This window comes from Aotus nancymaae, unplaced genomic scaffold, assembly GCF_030222135.1.
Source record: "Aotus nancymaae isolate 86718 unplaced genomic scaffold, 86718_ANA_hifiasm-v0.15.2.pri h1tg000057l, whole genome shotgun sequence".
Taxonomy (NCBI): Eukaryota; Metazoa; Chordata; class Mammalia; order Primates; family Aotidae; genus Aotus; species Aotus nancymaae.
In genome coordinates, this window is record NW_026988471.1 from 37,594,292 (window position 1) to 37,616,385 (window position 22,094).

The 22,094-nt window shown below is 43.6% G+C and overlaps 1 protein-coding gene and 1 pseudogene across 5 annotated transcripts in view; both read right to left on the reverse strand.

Moving 5' to 3' along the window:
• Nucleotides 1-1,888: 1,888 nt before the first annotated feature.
• DHX57 (DExH-box helicase 57) overlaps nt 1,889-22,094 on the reverse strand; it is a 74,193-nt gene continuing 53,987 nt past the window's right edge. For 4 of the 5 annotated variants that reach the window (XM_064364016.1, XM_064364020.1, XM_064364017.1 and 1 more), the window contains 7 exons: nt 21,255-21,350; nt 21,083-21,166; nt 18,081-18,215; nt 16,656-16,730; nt 10,561-10,695; nt 6,957-7,157; nt 1,889-2,630 (listed from right to left, as the gene is read on the reverse strand). In XM_064364016.1, coding sequence (XP_064220086.1) covers nt 2,487-2,630; nt 6,957-7,157; nt 10,561-10,695; nt 16,656-16,730; nt 18,081-18,215; nt 21,083-21,166; nt 21,255-21,350 — 870 coding nt within the window. In that variant the 3' untranslated portion in view covers nt 1,889-2,486. Of the gene's footprint in view, nt 2,643-6,956; nt 7,158-10,560; nt 10,696-16,655; nt 16,731-18,080; nt 18,216-21,082; nt 21,167-21,254; nt 21,351-22,094 lie in introns of all 5 variants that reach the window. The other variant, XM_064364019.1, reaches the window with a different exon arrangement.
• On the reverse strand, nt 10,875-16,644 carry LOC135269674 (argininosuccinate synthase-like; annotated as a pseudogene).

Consider the following 22,094-nt stretch of genomic DNA (forward strand, 5'->3'; position numbering starts at 1 on the left):
AGCCCAGTGTGGTGGCTTAGACCTGTAATCCCAGCAATTTGGGAGGCCAAAATGGGTGGATCACCTGAGGTCAGGAGTTCGAGACCAGCCTTTGTCTCTACTGAAAATACAAAATATAAAATTAGCTGGGCGTGGTGGCGCATGCCAGTAATTCCAGCTACTCTGGAGGCTGAGGCAGGAGAATAGCTTGAATCCAGGAGGCGGAGGTTGTGGCGAGCCAAGATTGTGCCATTGTACTCCAGCCTGGGCAACAAGAACGAAACTCCGTCTCAAAAAATGAAAAAAAAAAAAAAGGAAAAATTTTTTAGAGGTTTAATGCGGTTTTCTCCTTCATTTCTTCTAAAGGTCTCAGCCTAATCAGTTCCGTAATAGGAGGCTTGTTTCAACAGCAAGTCAGAATTTGGATTCTGTGGGTGCTTGCATATGTATGTTTTTTATTTAAAGCGATGACATGAATCGATGCCTTTTAAAAATACTGCTTAGAGTCTAAGCTCTCCAAGTGCACCGGAGCTTAAATATACTTGATAATGATCATTTTGGACAGCCCAGGAGACTTCCTGAAAACTTAACTAAAATAATATCTTGAAAAGTGAACACTGATTTTCGCTGATTTCAGTGAGATAGTTTTGATTTAGTTTGAATTCTATCCATAGTATGGAACCTATAGTGACCTTGTCCTGAGGTCTATTTTTTTTTTTTTTTTTTTGAGTCGAATTGTCTCACTCTGTTGCCCATGCTGGAGTGCAATGGTGAAATCTCGGCTCACTGCAACCCCCACCTCCCAGGTTCAAGCGATTCTCCCGCCTCAGCCTCCCAAGTAGCTGGGACTACAGGTGGCTGTCACCACGCCCAGCTAATTTTTGTATTTTTAATAGAGACGGGGTTTCACCATGTTGCCCAAGCTGGTCTTGAACTCCTGACCTCAAGTGATTGGCCTGCCTCAGCCTCCCAAAGTGCTGGGATTACAGGCGTGAGCCACCTCTCCCAGCTCACAAATATTTTTTCTACTCATCAATTTGGGATCCTTCCTGGCCACACTGATAGATGTCCAGGGAAAATGTAAACCCCCTAATATTGTTTTCAAAATGCTAGTGCCCCATTAACCTAAGTGGAGGTTGAAAATAAGTGATTTTGGACGGGCACAGTGGCTCACACTTGTAATCCCAGCACTTTGGAAGGCCAAGGCAGGTGGATCGCCTGAGGTCAGGAGTTTGAGACCAGCCTGGCCAACATAGTGAAACCCTATCTCTACTAAAAATACAAAAAATTAGCTGGGCATGGTGGTGGGTGCCATAATCCCAGCTACTCAGGAGAATTTTAATAATATTCCTGAAGCAGAGTTGGCATGGATGCGATCAAAATGGTTGCCAGGAGGCGGAGGCAGGAGAATTGCTTGAACCCAGGAGGTAGAGGTTGCAGTGAGCACACCACTGCACTCCAGTGTAGGCGACAGGGCAAGACTGTCTCAAAAAAAAAAAAGAAAAAAGAAAAAAAGAAAAGAAACAATTTCATGGAAAGCATTGTAATGGCTGTAAATCAGATGGCAACCATTTTGATCACATCCATGCCAACTCTGCTTCAGGAATATTCTTCTTCTTCTTCTTTTCTTTTTCTTTCTTTTTTTTTTTTTTTTTGAGATGGAGTTTCGCTCTTGTTACCCAGGCTGGAGTGCAATGGCGCGATCTTGGCTCACCGCAACCTCCGTCTCCTGGGTTCAAGCAATTCTCCTGCCTCAGGAATATTATTAAAATTCTCCTTCAGTGATGAGAAACATGGCCACTTCATCCGGGTGAGTTCATAAGAGAGAGTAAAGATTCCTAAATGTAGAACTTTGAGAATGAAGACATCCAGATTGTTCTTCTTTTAAGAATAGGAGTGTTATCGATAAGACAGGCTTGCATTTTAATACTCAAAGAGTACTCATTCAATTGTTTTTTTTCTTTAAGTTGGCCTTTAATGAGTAAAAATAAAAATCCCTCACAAGTCAAGTTTATTTAGTACCCAATAGCCTAAAAATGAAATTTTAGTTTTTCTTGTTTACATAATATTTTTTCCCCTTCTCTGTTCTGACTTCTCTCAGTTGAGCCTTGATAACAGGAAAAGAAAAAAAGAAGGCTTATTTCTCCTCATGCCCTGTCTCACCCCAGTAAAAAGTAGGAGAAAAAGAATACACAGATTAAAACAGAATTGTATTATACATTCACTTTAGTGTTATCAGGCGAACTTAATTCACTCTAGAACAGTCACTAGAATAGACAGGCAAGCTGGGTTTTAGGCTCTCACCCTTGACACTCCAAATTGTGCTGGGAGTGGCCAAGGCTTTGTAAGGGTATGTGCTGCCTCAGCTGCCTTGGACTGCAGGCCCTGGGTTCCTCCACCAGGGCCAGCCCCAGCAGGTCTTTAGTTCGAGGTAGAGGTTCTGCTGTTATTTATTTCCCAGGTGAGCTAGAAGCAGGTGAGTAGCAAGCAGTCTCTAAGACTGCTCTTTATTGTGTTGTAACAAGTTTCACAATCGTGCTGATGATCCGGGATCCTCGAGGACATGTACACAGATCGATGTTTGGGTTTTTAATTTTATCCTGGAGAAGCTGATCAAGTTCACAACGAAGCTCCTTTACCAATTCAGCCACCTAAAACGAAAGCTACAATATAAGCAGTGCTTGGAGCAACAGCCAGGATAAGTTACTGGAGGGAAATACTCCAGTTATGATTACCATTATTTAGATTTCTGGTACTAATTGTAAACTCCCTTAGGAGCAAAAACGCTAAACATATTTTTATTTTGTAATAAACTAAATGAAGTCCATTATAAAAAAGTGCCTCTATCACATCTCATCTAAAGAAAAGATTCGGCCGGGCGCAGTGTCTCACACCTGTAATTGCACTTTGGGAGGCCAAGGCAGGCAGATCACCTGAGGTAAGGAGTTCGAGACCAGCCTGGCCAACATGGCGAAACCCCGTCTCTACTAAAAGTACAAAAATTAAGCCGGGTGTGGTGGTGGATGCCTGTAATCCCAGCTACTCAGGAGGGTGAGGCAGGAGAATTATTTGAACCTGGGAGGCGGAGGTTGCAGTGGGCCAAGATGGTGCCATTGCACTTCCAACCTAGGTGACAAGAGCGAGACTCCGTCTCAAAAAAAAAAGATTCAGGCTGGGCGCAGTGGCTCAGGCCTGTAATCCCAGCACTCTGGGAGGCTGAGGTGGGTGGATTATGAGGTCAGGAGTTCCAGACCAGCCTGGTCAACATGCTGAAATCCTGTCTCTAATAAAAATACAAAAATTAGCCGGTTGTGGTGGCACACACCTGTAAAACCAGTTACTCAGGAGGCTGAGGCAGGAGAATTGCTTGAATCCAGGAGGTGGAGGTTGCGGTGAGCTGAGATCATGCCATTGCACTCCAGCCTGGGTGAAACAGTGGGACTCTATCCCGCCCCCACCCCCCTGCTGCCAAAAGAAGAAAAGATTCAGTCTGGAAGTATGACTTTTATATAGTGTTTTCCATTTTAAAGTTTGATCAATTTTTATGATTTATCCCATGAGGAGAAGAAAGAAAATAGGTAATTAAAAGTGGTAGATAGTACGGGTGCAGTGGCTCACGCCTGTAATTCCAGCACTTTGAGAGGCTGAGGTGGGCCAATCACCTGAGGTCAGGAGTTCGAAACCAGCCTGGTCAACATGGAGAAACTCCGTCTGTACTAAAAATACAAAATAAGCCAGGCATGGTGGTGCATGCCTGTAATCCCAGCTACTTGGGAGGCTGAGACAGGAGAATCACTTGAACCCAGGAGGGAGAGGTTGCGGTGAGCTGAGATCATGCCATTGCACTCCAGTTTGGGCAACAAGAGTGAAACTCCATCTCAAAAAAAAAACCAGTGGTAGATATTAGATGAATCAAAAATCTCTGTAGCACCGGGTGTGGTGACTCAGGCCTGTAATCTCAGCACTTTGTGAGGCTGAAGCAGGTAGATCATGAGGTCAGGCAGGTGGATCATGAGGTCAGGAGTTCAAGACTAGCCTGGCCAACATGGTGAAACCTGGTCGCTAGTAAAAATACAAAAATTAGCTAGAGGGTGGTGGGTGCCTGTAATCCCAGCTATTTGGGAGGCTGAGGCAAAGAATTGCTTCAACCTGGGAGGCGGAGGTTGCAGTGAGCCGAGATCTTGCCACTGCAATCCAGCCTGAGCAGAAGAGTGAGACTCTGTCTCGGGGAAAAAAAAAAAAATCTCTGTAGCTTTGGGATACACTGTATGCTTTTATAGCATTTTGCTTATGCTGATGTCTTGGCACTGTAGACATATTCCCAACATCTGTTTTTTCCCTTCCCCACTGTATGGAAACCATGCAGTTTGGACCCTGCTCTAACTCAGGTTCACATTATGAGCCTTGCCTGGGTGAATGGCTCAGGTACTCCAAGTCTTCAAGTTCAGGACATCCCTTTGGTCACAGGAATTGGTTCAGGAGGGGAGCTTTGGTTGAGCTTGTAGGCAAGAAAGTTTCTGGCTCTTGTTCTGGACAGTATGCTGCACATATGTGATGCCAGGAAGCTACTGCAGCCATTTCGATACCACTAGGTTAGCCACGTTTTTGTCACCATTGAACTGCTAAATCAAACCAACCTGCCTGGCCTTCTTGACCTGCACTGTCCGATAAGATAGCCACTAGTCACAAGTGGCTTATCTAATGTCTACATGAAATGTGGCCAGTCCAAACTGAGATGTGCTGTGAATATAAAATATATATCATATTTTGGAGACTTAATATGAAAAGGTAATGTAAACTCAATAATTTTTATATTGAATATATGTAAAACATTTTGGATGTATTAGGTTAAATAAAATATATTGATTAATTTCACTTATTTCTTTTTACTTTTAAAAATGTGGCTACTAGAACAATTAAAATTACATATGTGGGTCACATTATATTTCTGTTCAACACCGCTGCTCTAGACTTTACAGTTAAATATGCCAATCCATTTTTTAAATGTTTGAGTTGGTATATCTGCTTGTAACAGAATTCTAATAGATGCAGATGTTAAAATGAATATGTATTTATTTATTTAGGACAGAGTCTCACTCTGTCATACAGACTGGAGTGCAGTGGTGCAATCATGGCTCACTGAAGCCTCGATCTCTTGAGTTCAATCCTCCCACTTCAGCCTCTGGCAGCTGGGATTACAGGTGTGTGCCACTGTGCCCAGCCTTAAGTTTTATCTATCTATCTATTTATCTATTTTTTTGAGATGGAGTCTCGTTCTGTCACCTAGGCTGAAGTGCAGTGGTGTGATCTTGGCTCACTGCAACCTCTGCCTCCTGGGTTCAAGCGATTCTCCTGTCTCAGCCTCCTGAGTAGCTGGGATTACAGGTGCCTGCCACCACACCTGGCTATTTTTTTTTTATTTTTAGTAGAGACGGGGTTTCATCATGTTGGCCAGGCTGGTCTCAAACTCCTGACCTCAGGTGATCTGCCTGCCTCAGCCTCCCAAAGTGTTGGGATTACAGGCATGAGCCACCACACCCTGCTGAAGTTTTATTTCCTAAACATGTACTCCCCATGAAATGTTTTTCACAGAGACTCCATATAGTAAATAATTGAAACCTGAGAATAAAGGAATAATTCAGACCTATTATCTTTTTTTTCAAAATGGTAGTGGTGGAATCAGGGTGTTTTTTACTTATTTATTTTTGTTTATCTGTATTGTCTGACTTCTCTTTGGTGAACATCTATTATTTATACAATAGTAAGGAATGTCCAGCACCCTCACTTCATAGCTTCTGTCCTAACCGGTTTTTTTTCTTTTTTGTTTTTTTTGAGACGGAGTCTCACACTGTTGCCCAGGTTGGAGTGCAATGACGTGATCTTGTCTCACTGCAACCTCCGCCTCCCAGGTTCAAGCAATTCTCCTGCCTCAGCCTCTCCAGTAGTGGGGATTACAGGCGTGTGCCACTGTGCCCAGCTAATTTTTTTATTTTTAGTAGAGACAGGGTTTCACCATATTGGTCAGGCTGGTCTTGAACTCCTGACCTCGTGATCTACCCATCTCAGACTCCCAAAATGCTGGGATTACAGGTGTGAGCCACCTAGCCTGGCTGTCCTAGCCATTTACACCAACCCCAGCCCATACCACACTTCCCCTCCCAGTGTCCTTTCTGGAACTCTTACTAGGGCTCCACTCCTGGCCTCACTTCAGCCTCACTCTTTCTTAGTATCCCAGTGTAGACCATCATTCACTTTTATTTTTTTGAGACGCAGTCTCGCTCTGCCACCTAGGCTGGAGTGCAGTGGTGAGATCTTAGCTCACTGCAACCCCTGCCCCCCAGGTTCAAGCAATTCTCGGCCTCAGCCTCCTAAGTAGCTGGGATTACAGGCACCCATCACCATGCCCAGCTAATTTTTGTAGTTTTAGTAGACACAGGTTTCACCATGTTGGCGAGGCTGGTCTCAAACTCCTGGCCTCAAGTGATTCACCTGCCATGGCCTCCCAAAGTACTGGTATTACAGGTGTGAACCACCTGGCTTGGCCATCATCATTCTTTTTTTTTTTTTTTTAGAGACGGAGTCTTGCTCTGTTACGCAGGCTAGAGTGCAGTGGCACAATCTTGGCTCACTGCAACCTCCGCCTCCCAAGTTCAAGCGATTCTCCTGCCTCAGCCTCCTGAGTAGCTGGGACTACAGGTGCATGCCACCACACCCGGCTAAATTTTTGTATTTTTGGTAGAGATGGGGTTTCACCGTGTTAACCATGACGGTGTCCGTCTCCTGACCTCGTGATCTGCCCGCCACAGCTTCCCAAAGTGCTGAGATTACAGGCATGAGCCACTGCGCCTGGCCCATCATTCATTTTTAATTAGCTCTGTTACCTTGGTCCCTAGAGGAATGCACTAGACTTCCTAACTTCATATTGTCAAAGCCCCTCATGGCCTGAACCTCATAGAACAGACCAATTCTCCCTTTACCTGATGGGAAGCAGCTACAAAACGGATCCAACCATCATCCAAGGAGACAACGAACTCTCCTCTTTGAAGCTGCACATTCACCTGGCCTCCTCCAAACAAGACCAGCGGGTACACAGACACCATGCTGCAGTCTCGGATGAATACCCGACTAGTTTTGATCTTCTCGTGGTACAACAGGTAGGGGCTGTCAAATTGTCTCACCTGTAACAAAACACCTCAGATGATATCAGTGATGTTACTGGCAACAAAAAGGGATGCCTGTCCATTATATGACTCCCCAAATTTATCTCCAGCCTGTGCCTTTCCTAAGCTCCAAACTAGCATGTGTGACTACCAACTTTACATCTCCTCTTAGACATTTAACAAGCGTCTCACACTTCTTGTGTTAGGAAAAAAAAAGCTTTTATTTTTAAAATTTTTTCGTAGAGATAGGGTCTTACCATGTTGCCCAGGCTAGTCTCGAACTCCTGGGCCCCAGCAATCCTTCTGCCTTGGCCTCCCAAATTGCTGGGATTACAGGGGTGAGCCACCGCACCCAGGCTTTTTTTTTTTTGAGATGGAATCTCTCTCTGTCACCCAGGCTGGAGTGCAGTGGTGTGATCTCGGTTCACTGCAACCTCTGCCTCCTGGGTTCAAGTGTTCCCCTGCCTCAGCCTCCCAAGTAGCTGGGACTACAGACTTGCGCTACCACACCTGGCTAATTTTTGTATTCTTTTTTTTTTTTTTTTGAGATGGAGTTTTGCTCTTGTTACCCAGGCTGGAGTGCAATGGTGCGATCTCGGCTCACCGCAGCCTCCGCCTCCTGGGTTCAGGCAATTCTCCTGCCTCAGCCTCCTGAGTAGATGGGATTAAAGGCACGCGCCACCGTGCCCAGCTAATTTTTTGTATTTTTAGTAGAGATAGGGTTTCACCGTGTTGACCAGGATGGTCTTGATCTCTTGACCTCGTGATCCACCTGCCTCGGCTTCCCAAAGTGCTGGGATTACAGGTGTGAGCCACCGCGCCCGGTCCTGTATTCTTACTAGATATGGGGTTTCACCACGTTGGCCAGGCTGACCTCGAACTCCTGACATCAAGTCAACCGCCCAAAGTGACCTTAGCCTCCCTAAGTGCTGGGACTACAAGTGTGAGCCACTGTACCCGGCCTACAGCTACCAACTTAGTATAAACCATTGTCATCTCACATAGAACACTGAGTGGGTGCTCTCCCCACTTCTATTTTTGCATTTTATTGTCTCTTTTCTACGTAGCAATTAAGGTAATCTTTTAAAAACATAAGTCTGGCCAGTGGCTCACGCCTGTAATCCCAGCACTTTGGGAGACTGAAGCAGGTAGATCACCAGAGGCCAGGAGTTCGAGACCAGCCTAGCCAACATGGTGAGACACCATCTTGACTAAAAATGCAAAAATTAGCTGGGGGCAGTGACGCATGCCTGTAATCCCAGCTTCTCGAGAGGCTGAGGCGGGAGAATTGCTTGAACCTGGGAAGTGGAGGTTGCAGTGAGCTGAGATTGTGCCACTTGACTCCAGCCTGAGTGACAGAGAGACTCTGTCTCAATAAATAAATAAATAAAATAAAAATAAAAACGTTAAGCCAAGTATGGCTCAAAAGTCTCCAGTGGTTTCCAAGGATAAAATCTGAAGTCCTTACCATGGCTACAGGTCTGTCCCGCCCCGCTCCTACCTACTTGTCCCTGTGCCTCTCCCACCACTCTCACCCTTGATCATCCCACTCCACTGGCCTCTTCGAGCATTTCCTGGAACATACCAAATACACTCCCACCTTGTGGTATTTGCACTTACGTCCTCTGCTGAAATGTTTCTCCTTTCTCTATATTGGCATGACTCGCTCTTCATTTAGGACTTGCTCAGTTGTTTTCTCTTCATGGAGTTCCTCCCTGACCGCCCACATACAGGACCCCTTTCCTGTCACTCTCTGTCTCTCTATCCTGCTCTATTTTGCTTTATAGCATTACCCGAGATTCTGTTTACTTATGTATTGCCTGTCTTCCTCACTAGAACATAAGCTCCTCGAGGGCAGAGACTGTGTCCATCTAGGTTCTTCCATATCCTCAACGGCCTACAACAGTGCCTGGCACAGAGTAGGCACTAGTAGATATTACATGGATACGTGAACAATTTAGATTCTCAAAAGAAGAATAGTTCTTTCTTGGAGAAACACACAAAAAATAAAACATATATATATATATATATATATATATATATATAGGAGGAGCCATGGCGCTAACTCAGGCCTTTGATTCCTAATAGCTGAAATGGCAGATGACCTCCTGACTCTCAAAGTCCTTGAGCTTAGGGAAATCCTTTCTGTACCTTGTGGACACTGTCCTTAGTAGTTCCAGAGAACAGACCAGACTGAACACTTCAAACTTGGGGACATGGTATAGGAAGGGCCATGTGAAGGGTCATGTGAGAGTGTGTAGTACACTCTGGATATGAAGATTTAAGTAGGGAATTGAAATGGTCAAATATATGTTTTGTAAAGGTAATTCTGGCAGCAGAGGAGTAGAAGGTTGGAGAGAGAAAGCACCAGAAGTAAGATTATTATAGCATTTCAGGCAACTGATGTTTGGGGTTTGAGCTAAGGAAGTGGCAGTGGGGATAAAAGGCAAATCTTAGAGATGTCAAAAAGGAGGCATTGCTGGGACCTGGTGATCAGTTGGACTGGAGTGAGAAAAGAAGTGGGATCTATGTGACTTCAGGGTTCTGATTTTGATGGTATCATTCCAAAGACAGCACAGAAAGAGAAGAGTGGATTGAGGATAATGAGTTTGATTTTTCAGCTTTTACATTTGAGATGACTAAAAGACTTCTAGCCGATGTTCTGCAGCAGGAAAGTTCATAAAAAACTGCAGGTCTGGAGAGAGAGTCTGTGTCTCCGTGTAAGTGGCGGTTGGGACGTGTAAGTGATGTTGTGCCTTTGGTGGTTCAGAAAGAGTGCATGATGGTGAGAGATAAGGACAAAGGATAGAACCACTGTTTCAGAGCAAAGGAAGAGAAGCTAATAAAGGAGATAGAGGGGGTGACCAGAGAGGGAGAGAGAAGAAAGTGGTATTTCAGAAGCAAAAATAACATCAAGGAGAATTTCAAGAGGAAGAGAGATTAGCAATGTCAAATACCATGTGAGAGGTGATATGATGAGGACCAAGGGATGGCACTGGCTTTGACAACAAATAAGTGATTGTAACCTCTGATGGGTTTAGCGAAGTGGTGGGGGCAGAAGCCTCAAAGTGGGAGGCTGAGAGCTGAGGAAGTGAGATCAGCAAGAATAGGTCATTCATTCCCTTTTAAGGCACAGATTCAGTGATGTAATTAGCTCATGACTTCAATTACCATTGCAAAGAAACAATTTTATATCTAAGCAGACTTGAGCACTTTTTGGTATTCAGTAGAATTTTCTTCACATGGAAATAGTCTTTCCAGAAATAGTCCAATTTCCAGTCTGTTTATTCTTATTCAATCTTCCCTAAGTCAGTGGTGCTGCTGGGTACAGCAAGTGATAGAACAAGGTGTGGCTGAATTTAAGGAGCTGTGTTTCCTACCCAAGGACAACCTGTAAACAAGTATACATCACCCTTCTGACCTGATAGTTGACTGATGAAGGGTGAATGTGTACATATCCATCGTTCTTGGTGACAAACTTCAACTCAGCTGATTTTGGTTGCATTCTGACAGCTCCAGTACTGGTCTTCTGAAACTTCCCTTCTGGGCTTTTCACCTAAACAAGTATTTGTAAAAATAGACATATAATATATGTATTCTCATAGGAAGTATCTCTTGGCACAAAAGCACAAAACCAATCTTGCTCAGTCTTGCTTGAATGGCTTTCCTGTTTCTTCCCTTTCTTAATTTGTTTCCTTCTGAAAGCAGAATAAGCATATCCCTTTTTTTTTTTTTTTTTTTTTTTAGCACCAAGAAGTGTGAATATAGGTGCAGTGGCTCTGGGTGACTATACCACATAGCAGCCAGGTGGGGGAAAACTGTATTGATATTTTGGGTCTGTACTGATGATCAGGTGCAGTGACCCATATGACAACATTGGACCAGAGATCTGAGTATGAATCCCAATCCCAAAACATTTCTTGGTCATTGTTCCTTTTTCCTTTTTCTTAGATGGCGTGTCTGTCTCTTAGGCCAAAGTGCAGTGGTGCACTCTCAGCTCACTGCAACCTCCACCTCCCCGGTTTAAGTGATTCTTCCTGCCTTAGGCTCCCATGTAGCTGGCAATACAGGTGTGCACCACCACACCCAGCTAATTTTTGCATTTTTAGTAGACATGGGGTTTTACCATGTTGGCCAGGCTGGTCTTGAACTCCTGACCTCAAGTTATCTGCCTGCCTTGGCCTCCTAAAGTGCTGAGATTACATGTGTGAGCCATCGTGCCCAGTCTGGTAAATTTTTTTTTTTTTTGAGATACAGTCTCGCTTTGTCACCAGGCTGGAGTGCAGTGGTGCGATCTTGGCTCCCTGCAACCTCTGCCTCCTGGGTTCAAGCAATTCTCCTGCCTCAGCCTGCCGAGTAACTGGGACTACAGGCACACACCACCACTCTCAGCTAATTTTTGTATTTTTAGTAGAGACAGTGTTTCACCATGTTGATCAGGATGGTCTTGATCTTTTGACCTTGTGATCCGCCTGCCTTGGCCTCCCTAAGTGCTGGGATTACAGGCATGAGCCACTGTGCTCAGTCAGTAAATATAATTTTAATCTTCTCTTCCAAATGTATATTTATATGTGGAAAACCATAAATACATAATATAAATATCTTGGAAATGATGTATTTTCAATGATGTCTTGAAAATAAACATATGTCTTGAAACTAAAATAGAATCATTTTTTATAGCCTACTTTTTAAACTTAAGATTAAGAACATTTTTCCATGTTGTGACATATTTTCCTAAAACATAATTTTTGATGGGTATATAAGACCTTATAAGAAGTTATAATAATTTAACCAATAAATTCCCTGTTATTGCAAATTTAGATTATTTACAATTATAAACAGTGCTGAAATGAATATTCTCCTAGCTGTATCTTTGTGAATATATGCAATTATTTCCTAATAATAAATCCCTAGAAATAAAACTGCTATCTAGAAAGGGGGTATAAACTTATATTTCAACCACTCAGAGTAAGAGTACTCATTTTGAGGGGGTTCATGACAGCAACGGCATTATATTATTTATTTATTTGCATTATTATCAAACAATAATTTATTTATTTATTTTTGGTAGAGATGGTGTCTTGCTATGTTGCCCAGACTGGTCTTCAACTCTTGGCCTTAAGCAATCCTCCTACCTTGGCCTCCCAAAATGTTAGGACTGAAGGTATTGAGTCACCTTACCTGGCCTATTTTGTATTTTAGGGATAGGGTCTCTCTGTGTTGCCCAGGCTGGAGTGCAGTGGCTATTTATAGGCACAATCATAGCTAACTGTAGCCTTGAACTCCTGGGCTAAAGTGGTCCACCTATCTTAGCCTCCCAAATTACTGAGACTACCAGTGCATGCCACCATGCCTGGCAGTGTTATAATTTTTAAACAGTTTTGCCTATTTATTCATTTACTATTTTTTGAGACAGGGTCTCACTCTGTCATCCCAGCTATAGTACAGTGGCACAATCATGGCTCACTGTAGCCTCAGCTTCCAAGGCTCAAGTTATCCTCCCACCTCAGCCTCTCAAGTAGCTGGGACTACAGGCATGCAACACCATGCCTGGCTAATTTAAAAAAATTTTTGGCAGAGACAAGATCTTGCTATGTTGCTCAAGCTGGTGTCAAACTCCTGGGCCCATGTGATCTTCTCACCTCTGCCTTCCCAAGTACCAGGTGCCACAATGCCCAGCCCAGTTTTGCCAATTTCAAAAGTAAAAGGAGGCTGTTTCAATTTGCATTTCTTCTTACTATTAACACTGAATGTAATTTTTGTGTATGTATTATCAGTTCAATCATGTCCTTTGCCCACTTTTCTATTAGGTTCTATTAGATCTTTTATTTTGTCTTTTTTTTTTTTGATTATCATTTTATAGCTCCCTACTGTAGCTGCCCCCAACCCTTCCCTTTGATGACCACTTTTGCAGGCTTCAGGGGGACCAGAGAACAAAGCTGGGGCCTGGCAGCCCCACTACACTGTCAGCTGGGGAGAACAAGTCACAATTACAAATTATCACAATAATTAGTGCCTGTACTTGGGGAATCTGCAAAGTGAGGAGGCCCCAGATCTCCATTGTACAGGGGTCTATTTGGCAGTGACCTTGCTCTGGAGACGATATTCCTTCAGCCTGATGTTGATGAGGCTGGTGGCATTGATTGGCTCATAATCGCCCTGCATGTTCATGCTCACCAGCTCCCCATTGTCGAGAGACAGTGGGGACTCCTGGCAGAGGATGTACACCTGGCCCCTGAAGATGGACAGCTGCACTTTTCCTTCCACTTGCTCCTAGGACTTGGAGATGCAGTGGCAGGCAAATTTACACTCAGGGCTGTGCCAGAAACTGGTGTACACCAACTCAGCAAATTTCAAGCCCAGGCCTTATTTGATTTTGTGCACTTCCTGGTCCATGGCGAAGGCCTCAATGTCTAAATGAGGGTGGTAAAGAATGGTGCCTGCTGGGGTCCCGTAGATACCTCAGGAGTTCATTTCAATGAGGCGGTTCTCCATGATGTCTATACAGCCCACGCTGTGCTTGCCTGCGACTTCGTTCAGGTACATGAAGAGCTACAAGGAGATCTGGTGGGTGGTGCTATTCTTGATGCTGGTCACCTTCACGGAAAACCGTTTTTTTACTCAATCTTGAGAATGTCAGGGGTCCTGGGGGCTTTGGCTTCATCCTGGGTCTTCGTGTAAAGACCTGAAGGTGCTTGGTTCTTGGGGTTCTCCAAGATTCCAGTCTCATAGCTGATGTGCATGACATTCTCGTCCATGCTTCATGGGTTCTTTGGAGTGACTCGGATGGGAATGCCATGTTTCTTTGTGTATTTCATCAGATCACTGTGGACCTTGAACCGGTTGCAGAACTCAGGCATCCTTTAGGGAGCAATGACCTTAACCTAGGGGCCTAGCGAGTAGCAGGTGAGCTCAAACTGGACCTGATCATTCCCCTTTCCCATGGCACTGTGGGACACATAGTTGGCCTCCTCCCGCTGGGCAATTTCCACTTGTTTGCGGGTGATGCAGGGCCCAGTGAGAGAGCTGCCCAGGAGGTAGTGGTCCTCATACAGTGCACTGAACTGGATGGCCAGCCAGATGAACTCCTCACAAACTCCTTGCTGACATCCTCAATGAACACCTTTCTGGTCCCAAGGTTCAGTGCCTTCTTCCTGGCTTCCTCCAAGTCTTCCTTCTGGCCGATGATGGCTAGGTGGGCAATGACATCATAGCCTCGTTCCTTCAGTTAAATGAGGATGCAGGAGGTATCCAGGCCACCACTGTAGGCCAGAACCACGGAGCCTCTGCTGGACATAGCATCTGTTTTTTTTGTTTTGTTTGTTCTGTTTTGTTTTTTGGAGACAGAGTTTCACTCTGTTGCCCAGGCTGGAGTGCAGTGGTGCAATCTTAGCTCACTGCAACCTCCGCCTTCTAGGTTCAAGCAATTCTCCTGCCTCAGCCTCCTGAGTAGCTGGGATTACAGGTGCGTGCCACCACGCCTGGCTAATTTTTGTATTTGTAGTAGAGACGAGGTTTCACCATGTTGTCCAGGCTGGTCTTAAACATCTGACTTCATGATCCTCCTGCTTTGGCCTCCCAAAGTGCTGGGATTATAGGCATGAGCCACCACGCCTAGCCTGGACATAGCATCTGGGATTGGAGGTGCAAGTTCCCAGCATCTAGAATCTATCTTCATGGCTTAGTGAACCACTCGGGGCCTGGGCACAGTGGCAGGTGATAGATCAGGGCCCTAGTCTTTCATATTGATGAATTCATGGACACAGTCAGATCTATCGCCTTTTCCTTTTTGGTTTAGCCTCAAAACTATATTATCGCCTAAAACTTCTTTTTTTAATTTTTTATTTATTATTATTATTTTTTGAGATGGAGTCTCGATCTGTAGCCCAGGCTGGAATGCAGTGGCATGATCTTGGCTCACTGCAACCTCTGCCTCCTGGGTCCCGGTTCAAGCAATTCGCCTGCCTCAGCCTCCCGAGTACCTGGGATTACAGGCACGGGCCACTATGTCCAGCTAATTTTTATATTTTTAGTAGAGATAGGATTTCACCATGTTGGTCGGCTGGTCTTCAACTCCTGACTTTGTGATCCACGAGCCTCAGCCTCCCAAAGTGCTGGGATTACAGGCGTGAGCCCCCGTGCCTGGTCTTTTTTATTTTTATTTTATTTTACTCTTTTCCCTGACAGAGACATTTCTGTTGCCTAGGCTGGAGTGCAGTGGTGTGATCTCGGCTCACCACGACCTCCGCCTCCTGCGTTCAAGCAATTCTCCTGCCTCAGCCTCCCACGTGGCTGGGACTACAGGCACCTGCCACCATGCCCAGCTAATTTTTGTATTTTTAATAGAGACGGGGTTTCACTATGTTGGCCAGGCTGGTCTCGAACTCCTGACCTCGTGATCTGCCTGCCTCGGCATCCCAAAGTGCTGGGATTACAGGCATGAGCCACCGCGCTCGGCCCCAAACTTCTTATACCACATTTATGTTCTTTGTTTCTACATTTTAAGCCTCCAAATGATTTTTTTCCCACATTCTTTTTTTTTTATTTTTCTTTTTTTAGAGACAGGGTTTTGCCATGTTGCCCAGGCTGGTCACAAACTCCTGAGCTCAAGCAATCCACCCACCTCAGCCTCCTAAAGTGCTGAGATTACAGGCATGAGCCAATGTTCCTGGCCCCCACATTTTTTTAAAATAATCTTTTTATTTTGAAATAATTATAGACTCATAGGAAGCGGCAAAATAGTACAGAGTTCCATATACCTTTCACCCAGCTTCCACCAATGGTAAGACCTTACATTACTACAGTATAATATCAAAACTAGTAAATCTATATCCAAATTTCTTTTTTTCCCTTTCATAAACCCACTACAAAGCACAAACAATTTTTTAAAAGTACATTTCAAGTGGTTTGAAAAGCATTCAAGTGCTAAGCAGAAAATGAGCCATAAATCAATCAGATGTTAACTGAGGGTTTAATAAAAAAAGTCAAGTCTTTGAAAAATGATTCAGTATTCTGCCAAATTAAAACTCTTTGGGGGAAAATGGTGCCTTGTTAGGTATGGATAATCAAAACTCAGGTAAAAGTCCAAGAGCGCACTCAGGTAGGGTTTCCAGAAGGCTGGCCACAGGTGATCTTACGGCAAAGCACTGATTTATTATTTACTTTTATTCCAGAGTAAAAGGTGTAAGATAAACTGTAGTTGAATCAAGTTTGCAACTAACATAGAAAGTTAGTTATGTATAGGTTGGCCGACTCACATTTATGTCTATTTTAATTTTTGGAATATCACATGTCAGAGGATTAAAAATTTTACACAATAAATGTGTTATTGAATAATGTATCCAAACAGATTTGGGGAACTGAAGGATTGGAAATATATACTAAGTTTAAAAGAGTGTATATGTGTACACACATGTGTATGTATATCTTTGTAAGATAATTAATATGCACATCTTAAATCACTTGGCTACAAATCAAACAAAAAAATGCAAGGATCTAGGAAAAATGTTTTGTTACCTGTACTACATTTGGATACAAAGCAGCACACAGCATTGCTAATATCAGCTTGGGGTTCTCAGCATTTGAGTTTGCCTATGAGAAAAGTATATCATTAATTAACAAGTAATATGGCTTTTTTTTTGAAACACAGTCTTGCTCTGTCACCCAGGCCGGAGTGCAGTGGTGCCATCTCGGCTCACTGCAACCTCTGCCTCCTGGGTTCAAGCGATTCTCTGGCCTCAGCCTCTTGAGTAGCTAGGATTACAGGCGTGCACCACCATGCCTGGCTCATTTTTGTATTTTTACAAGACATAGGGTTTCACCATGTTGGCCAAGCTGGTCCCGAACTCTTGATTTCAAGTGATTCGCCTACCTCTCAAAGTGCTGGGATTATAGGCGTGAGCCACTGCGCCCAGCTCTAATATGGCTATTTCTGTCTATGCCCTAGAATTTACCATTTTATTACATTTGATCTCTATCTTAAAGCAAAAAAGAGCATCTAATTTCTATCTCTTTGCTAGAAAAACTATTTTAAAGTAAAAAATCTACTGGACTACAGTCACATTGGACCCACTCCAAGGAGCCTACAATGACTTTCTAGACGTTTGCAAAGCAGTTACAAAGCCAGTGTTCCTAAGTATAAGTAGATAAAGAAATTCTGGTTCATGAGATGTTCAGAATCTCCAGAAAGTACTAACTGCATTCAGAACCAGGGTACCAGGTTCATCTTACAGAAGTGTTCTTCCTATAGTTATAGAAAAAACTGACCTTTGTTAGAAAAAATGCTGGCCCGATTTGAGAAAATTCTACCAGAAGTCTGTTCTACCTCCTATAAATTTATCAAGAACCAGTGTGAAATTTTAAGAACAAAAATAACAGCAACAATGGACAGAAAACCCTCTATTCTTATGAGTGTTAGCTGACACTTTAAAATTTTTTTTTATACTTTTTTCTTTTTTCTTTAACACAGGGTGTGTCTCTGTCACCCAGGCTGGAGTGCAGTGTCTCAATCTCAGCCCACTGCAACCTCTGCCTCCTGGGCTCAGATCATTTTCCCACTTTACCCTCCCATGTAGCTGGGACTACAGGTGGTACACCACCATGCCTGGCTAATATTTTTGTATGTTTTTGTAGAAATGGGGGTTTCACCATGTTGCTCTGGCTGGTCTTGAACTCCTGAGCTCAAGCAATCCACCCACCTCAGCCTCCCAAAGTGTTGGGATGATAGGCATGAGCCACTGTGCCAGGCCAGCTGATACTTATTTGTGCAAAGTAGAAAATCAAGAATGCCACTGACCCACCGCTCATAAGGTTAAGTGAAGAATGCCATTAACCCCTTGCTCATAAGATTAAGTGAAGAAGAATGTCTACAAGTGTTCCCAGGTTAAGATTGTATTTAGGTGCTAATCAAAGAGAAATAAGAACCAACTCCACATTCTTTACCTCTTCTCCTGTGGCATCTAAGACACCATCTCCTCCTTGGGCCCTTTTCTCAATTTCCCTTGCTCTGAGCCCTTCCCTTGCAAACCCTATATCCGATAATAGTTCTGTGAATTGTCGTTTGAGGCTGGCCATTTCCTGAAAGAAGTGGAAAAACCTTTAAGCAAGGGCATTAGTATAACAAAGTGTTAAGTATTACAAAAATGAGCGACTACAAAAATGCACTATTTCAGAGGATGAAGATGATCTTGTCTGGTCATTTCCAAGAGGCCGTTTTCACTTACACAAACTGGCAGGCAGAGAGAAACAGTTATGCAGAAATACAAAAATTCAGTAAAACCAAAGATCATTTATTTAACTCTAGATTACAATTTTAAACACTTTCATTGGATTTTGGGTAGGCCTGATTTTCCACGAAATTCTTAGGACAGCAAAAAATGCAGTTTGTTTTGACTGGAATTCCAACTCCAGGTGCTCAGCACTGTCTACTATCTAGCTTTTCCTACTTGTGTTTCTGCTCCTGTCCTCTTAGTTCCTTACTCAGGCCTAGAGTGGTTAGTGCTCTTGGTGGAACTCAGCAGAATGTTTCCTCTTTCTCCTACTTTATGGTCTTGCTGGCTCATATCTTTTCCTAGGAATAGGGACATCATTGAGTGGTTAAAGAATTTTTCGTTTTTTTTGAGATGGAGTCTCACTCTGTTGCCCAGGCTAGAGTGCAGTGGTGCGATCTTGGCTTACTGCAGCCTCTGCCTCCTGGGTTTAAGCAAGGGTCCAGGTGATTCTCCTGTCTCAACCTCTCGAGTAGCATAGCTACTTGGGATTACAGGCATGCACCACCACACCCAGCTAATTTTCGTATTTTAAGTAGAGATGGGGTTTCACCATGTTGGCCAGGCTGGTCTGGAACTGCTGACCTCAGGTGATCTGCCCACCTCGGCCTCCCAAAGCACTGGGATTATAGGTGTGAGCCACCACACCTGGCTGTGGTTTAATATTTAGACACTCCTTTTACTGGCTGAGCACAAATGTGAGAAAGAAAGCACAAACTTCTTTCTCTTGTGGCTACTGTTCTCATACAGGCAGCACATCAGACAAAGAGAAGGAGATAATGATTATTCAAGGAACTGAAAGCTAAGCAACACTGCCCTGTCTCTCAATGACGGTTTAAGTATTTTCTTGGAATGGCTCAAGTATACATTGATAACTAGAATATAACTAGGGCTTAAATTTACCACAGTTTCTATTTCATGACAAAGTTTTAATTGAATCTTAATAAAAATTATCCTACAATCTAAGCTGGAGTTTAGTGAAAAAATGCAACTCTTGTTTGATGGCCCTCATAAGTCACAGCAAAATCTACACGTATGATAACAAAAAATAATAAATAAATTTAGTAGAAAATGTAATTTAAAAGAAATAGCCTCATTTTATATTTAAGCATCTTAATGACTTGAGAAAATATTTCTTATTGCTCTGTACATATAAATACCCCCCTTTGACTGGTGATTCTCAGCCTCCCAAGTAGCTGGGACCACAGGCGTGCACCATCACGCCTGGCTAATTTTTATATTTTTTGTAGAGATAGGATTTCACCATGTTGCCTAGCCTGGTCTCAAACTCCTGGGCTCAAGGGTTCTGCCTGCCTTGGCTTTCCAAAGTGCTGGGATTATAGGCATGAGCCACTGTGCTGGGCTCTAAAATCTTTGAGTAAAATATGCTTTGCAAAGATGTGTGCCATTATTATTTTGGCTTCTCATACCACTTTGGAATTTATTTATTTATTTTTTTGAGACAGAGTCTCACTCTGTTGCTCAGGCTGGATTGGAATGGCGCAATCTCAGCTCACTGAACCTTCGTCTCTTGGGTTCGAGCAATTCTCATGTCTCAGCCTCACAAGTAGCTGGGATTACAGGTATGCACCACCATATCCAGCTAATTTTTTGTATTTTTAGTAGAGATGGGGTTTTGCTTTGTTGGCCAGGCTGGTCTTGAACTCCTGGCCTCAAGTGATCTGCCTGCCTGGGCCTCCCAAAGTGCTGGGATTACATGTGTGAACCACAGCACCTGTCCTCATACCACTTTGGAAGAGCACCTAAAACATTGTTGCAACAGGGGACAGAAGCCTGTCTACATTACACAGAAGATAAGAAATTTTTTGTTTTTATTTTTTGAGACAGGGTCTCCCTCTGTTGCCCAGGCTGGAGTGCAGTAGGGCGTTCATGGCTCACTGCAGTCTTGACCTTCCAGGCTCAAGTGATCCTTCCACCTCAGCCTCTGGAGTAGATGGGATTACAGGCCCATGTCACTAGGTCTGGCTAATTTTTGTATTTTTTGTAGAGATGGGGTTTTGTCATGTTTCCCAGGCTGGTCTCAAACGTCTGGGCTCCGGCAATCCTCCCACTTCAGCCTCCTAAAGTGCTGGGATTATATAGGTGTGAGCCACCGTGCCGGGCTAAACATTTTCTTGTATACTCATTATATTCACATAGTAGGTTTTGATGGATATAAGAAAAATTAACAAAACCTGGTTCAGTATTAGTTCTTTGGTTTTGGGGAGAGGGTAAGGGGATTAGAGATAGCCATGGACCACTTTGAAAATCTGATGAAAGCTATTCTATCCAGAATAATGCACATATGTATAAGCATACAATTTTGTATACATTTTCAAGAGTTTAGGGATTCAAGTCAAGACTGCCTGGTGTAATTACTGAAAAAACTGACTACCAGTAAGCAGTAATCTTCAGAGTACCTGTGTTCTACCCTATCCTCCACGTAAGTAAACAAAATTTCACCACAAAGAGGAAAAGGAGGTGAGTGGAAAGGTTCAGCACAGAAAGTCTGATACCACAGTGCAGGAGTCCATTTTACATGGCTGGTAAAGCCAAACATTCCAGAAATAACATTTGCAATGTTAAGACAGGACACATAAGACAAAGTCGCAGCACCCTCTGGTGAACTACTCTAATATAAAACGAAGAAAAGAAACGGCCACAGACAGAACTCACCTGCAGAACTCTTCCGGACAAGAAGTTTTGTCTGCAGTAATTATAACTTGCACGCACACCTTCTTTTGTACTTAGCTGCCATCCCTAAATTTTGGAGAAAATCAAGCTGAACTTACTCAGTCTTTAGTGCCAACGCTGGTAATAAAACTAAGCTATTAGGTTATATGCTTACCTTATACGCTCGTAGAAGGGCCAGATAATCACTGTTTGCGAATGCAAATTCCAGCTTTTTCTGGTTAGCTTCTTCTTTTTTATCCCAGGGAGATACCTAAAGGAGGGAGGAAAATCATATTTAAAGAACTCTTTTTTTTTTTTAAAGACAGGGTCTTGTTCTGTTGCCCAGGCTGGAGTGCAGTGGTGTGATCATAGCTCACTGCAACCTTGATCTCCCAGGCTTATGCAATCCTCCTGCCTCAGCCTCCCTGGTAGCTGGAACTACAGGTGTGCCCCATCATGCCAGCTATTCGGGAGGCTGAGGCACAAGAGCCGCTTGAGCCCAGGAAGTAAAGGCTTCAGTGAGCCATGTTTGCACCACTACACTCCAGCCTGGGTGACAGAGTGAGACTCTGTCTCAAAAATATATATAAATTTTATTGATAAAAAGTGCTATCAATCATTTGAGGCTTCAGCAAGTTGTACATTTTGTCTTGCCTCAATGTTAATGGCTGCTGATTGATCAGGATGATAGTTGCTGAAAGCTCAGGTGGTTGGGGCAATTTCTTTCTTTCTTTTTTTCTTTTTTTTTTTGAGAGGGAGTCTTGCTTTGTCGCCTAGGCTGGAGTGTAGTGGCACAATTTTGGCTCACTGCAGCCTCTGCCTCCCAGGCTCAAGCGATTCTCCTGTCTCAGCCTCCCAGGTAACTGGGATTATAGAAGTGTACCACCATGCCCAGCTATTTTTAATAGAGATAGGGTTTCACCATGTTGGCCAGGCTGGTCTCAAACTCCTGACCTCAAGTGATCCACTCCCCTAGGCCAGCAATTTCTTCCCCCCCCCCCCAAGAAGTGCTGAA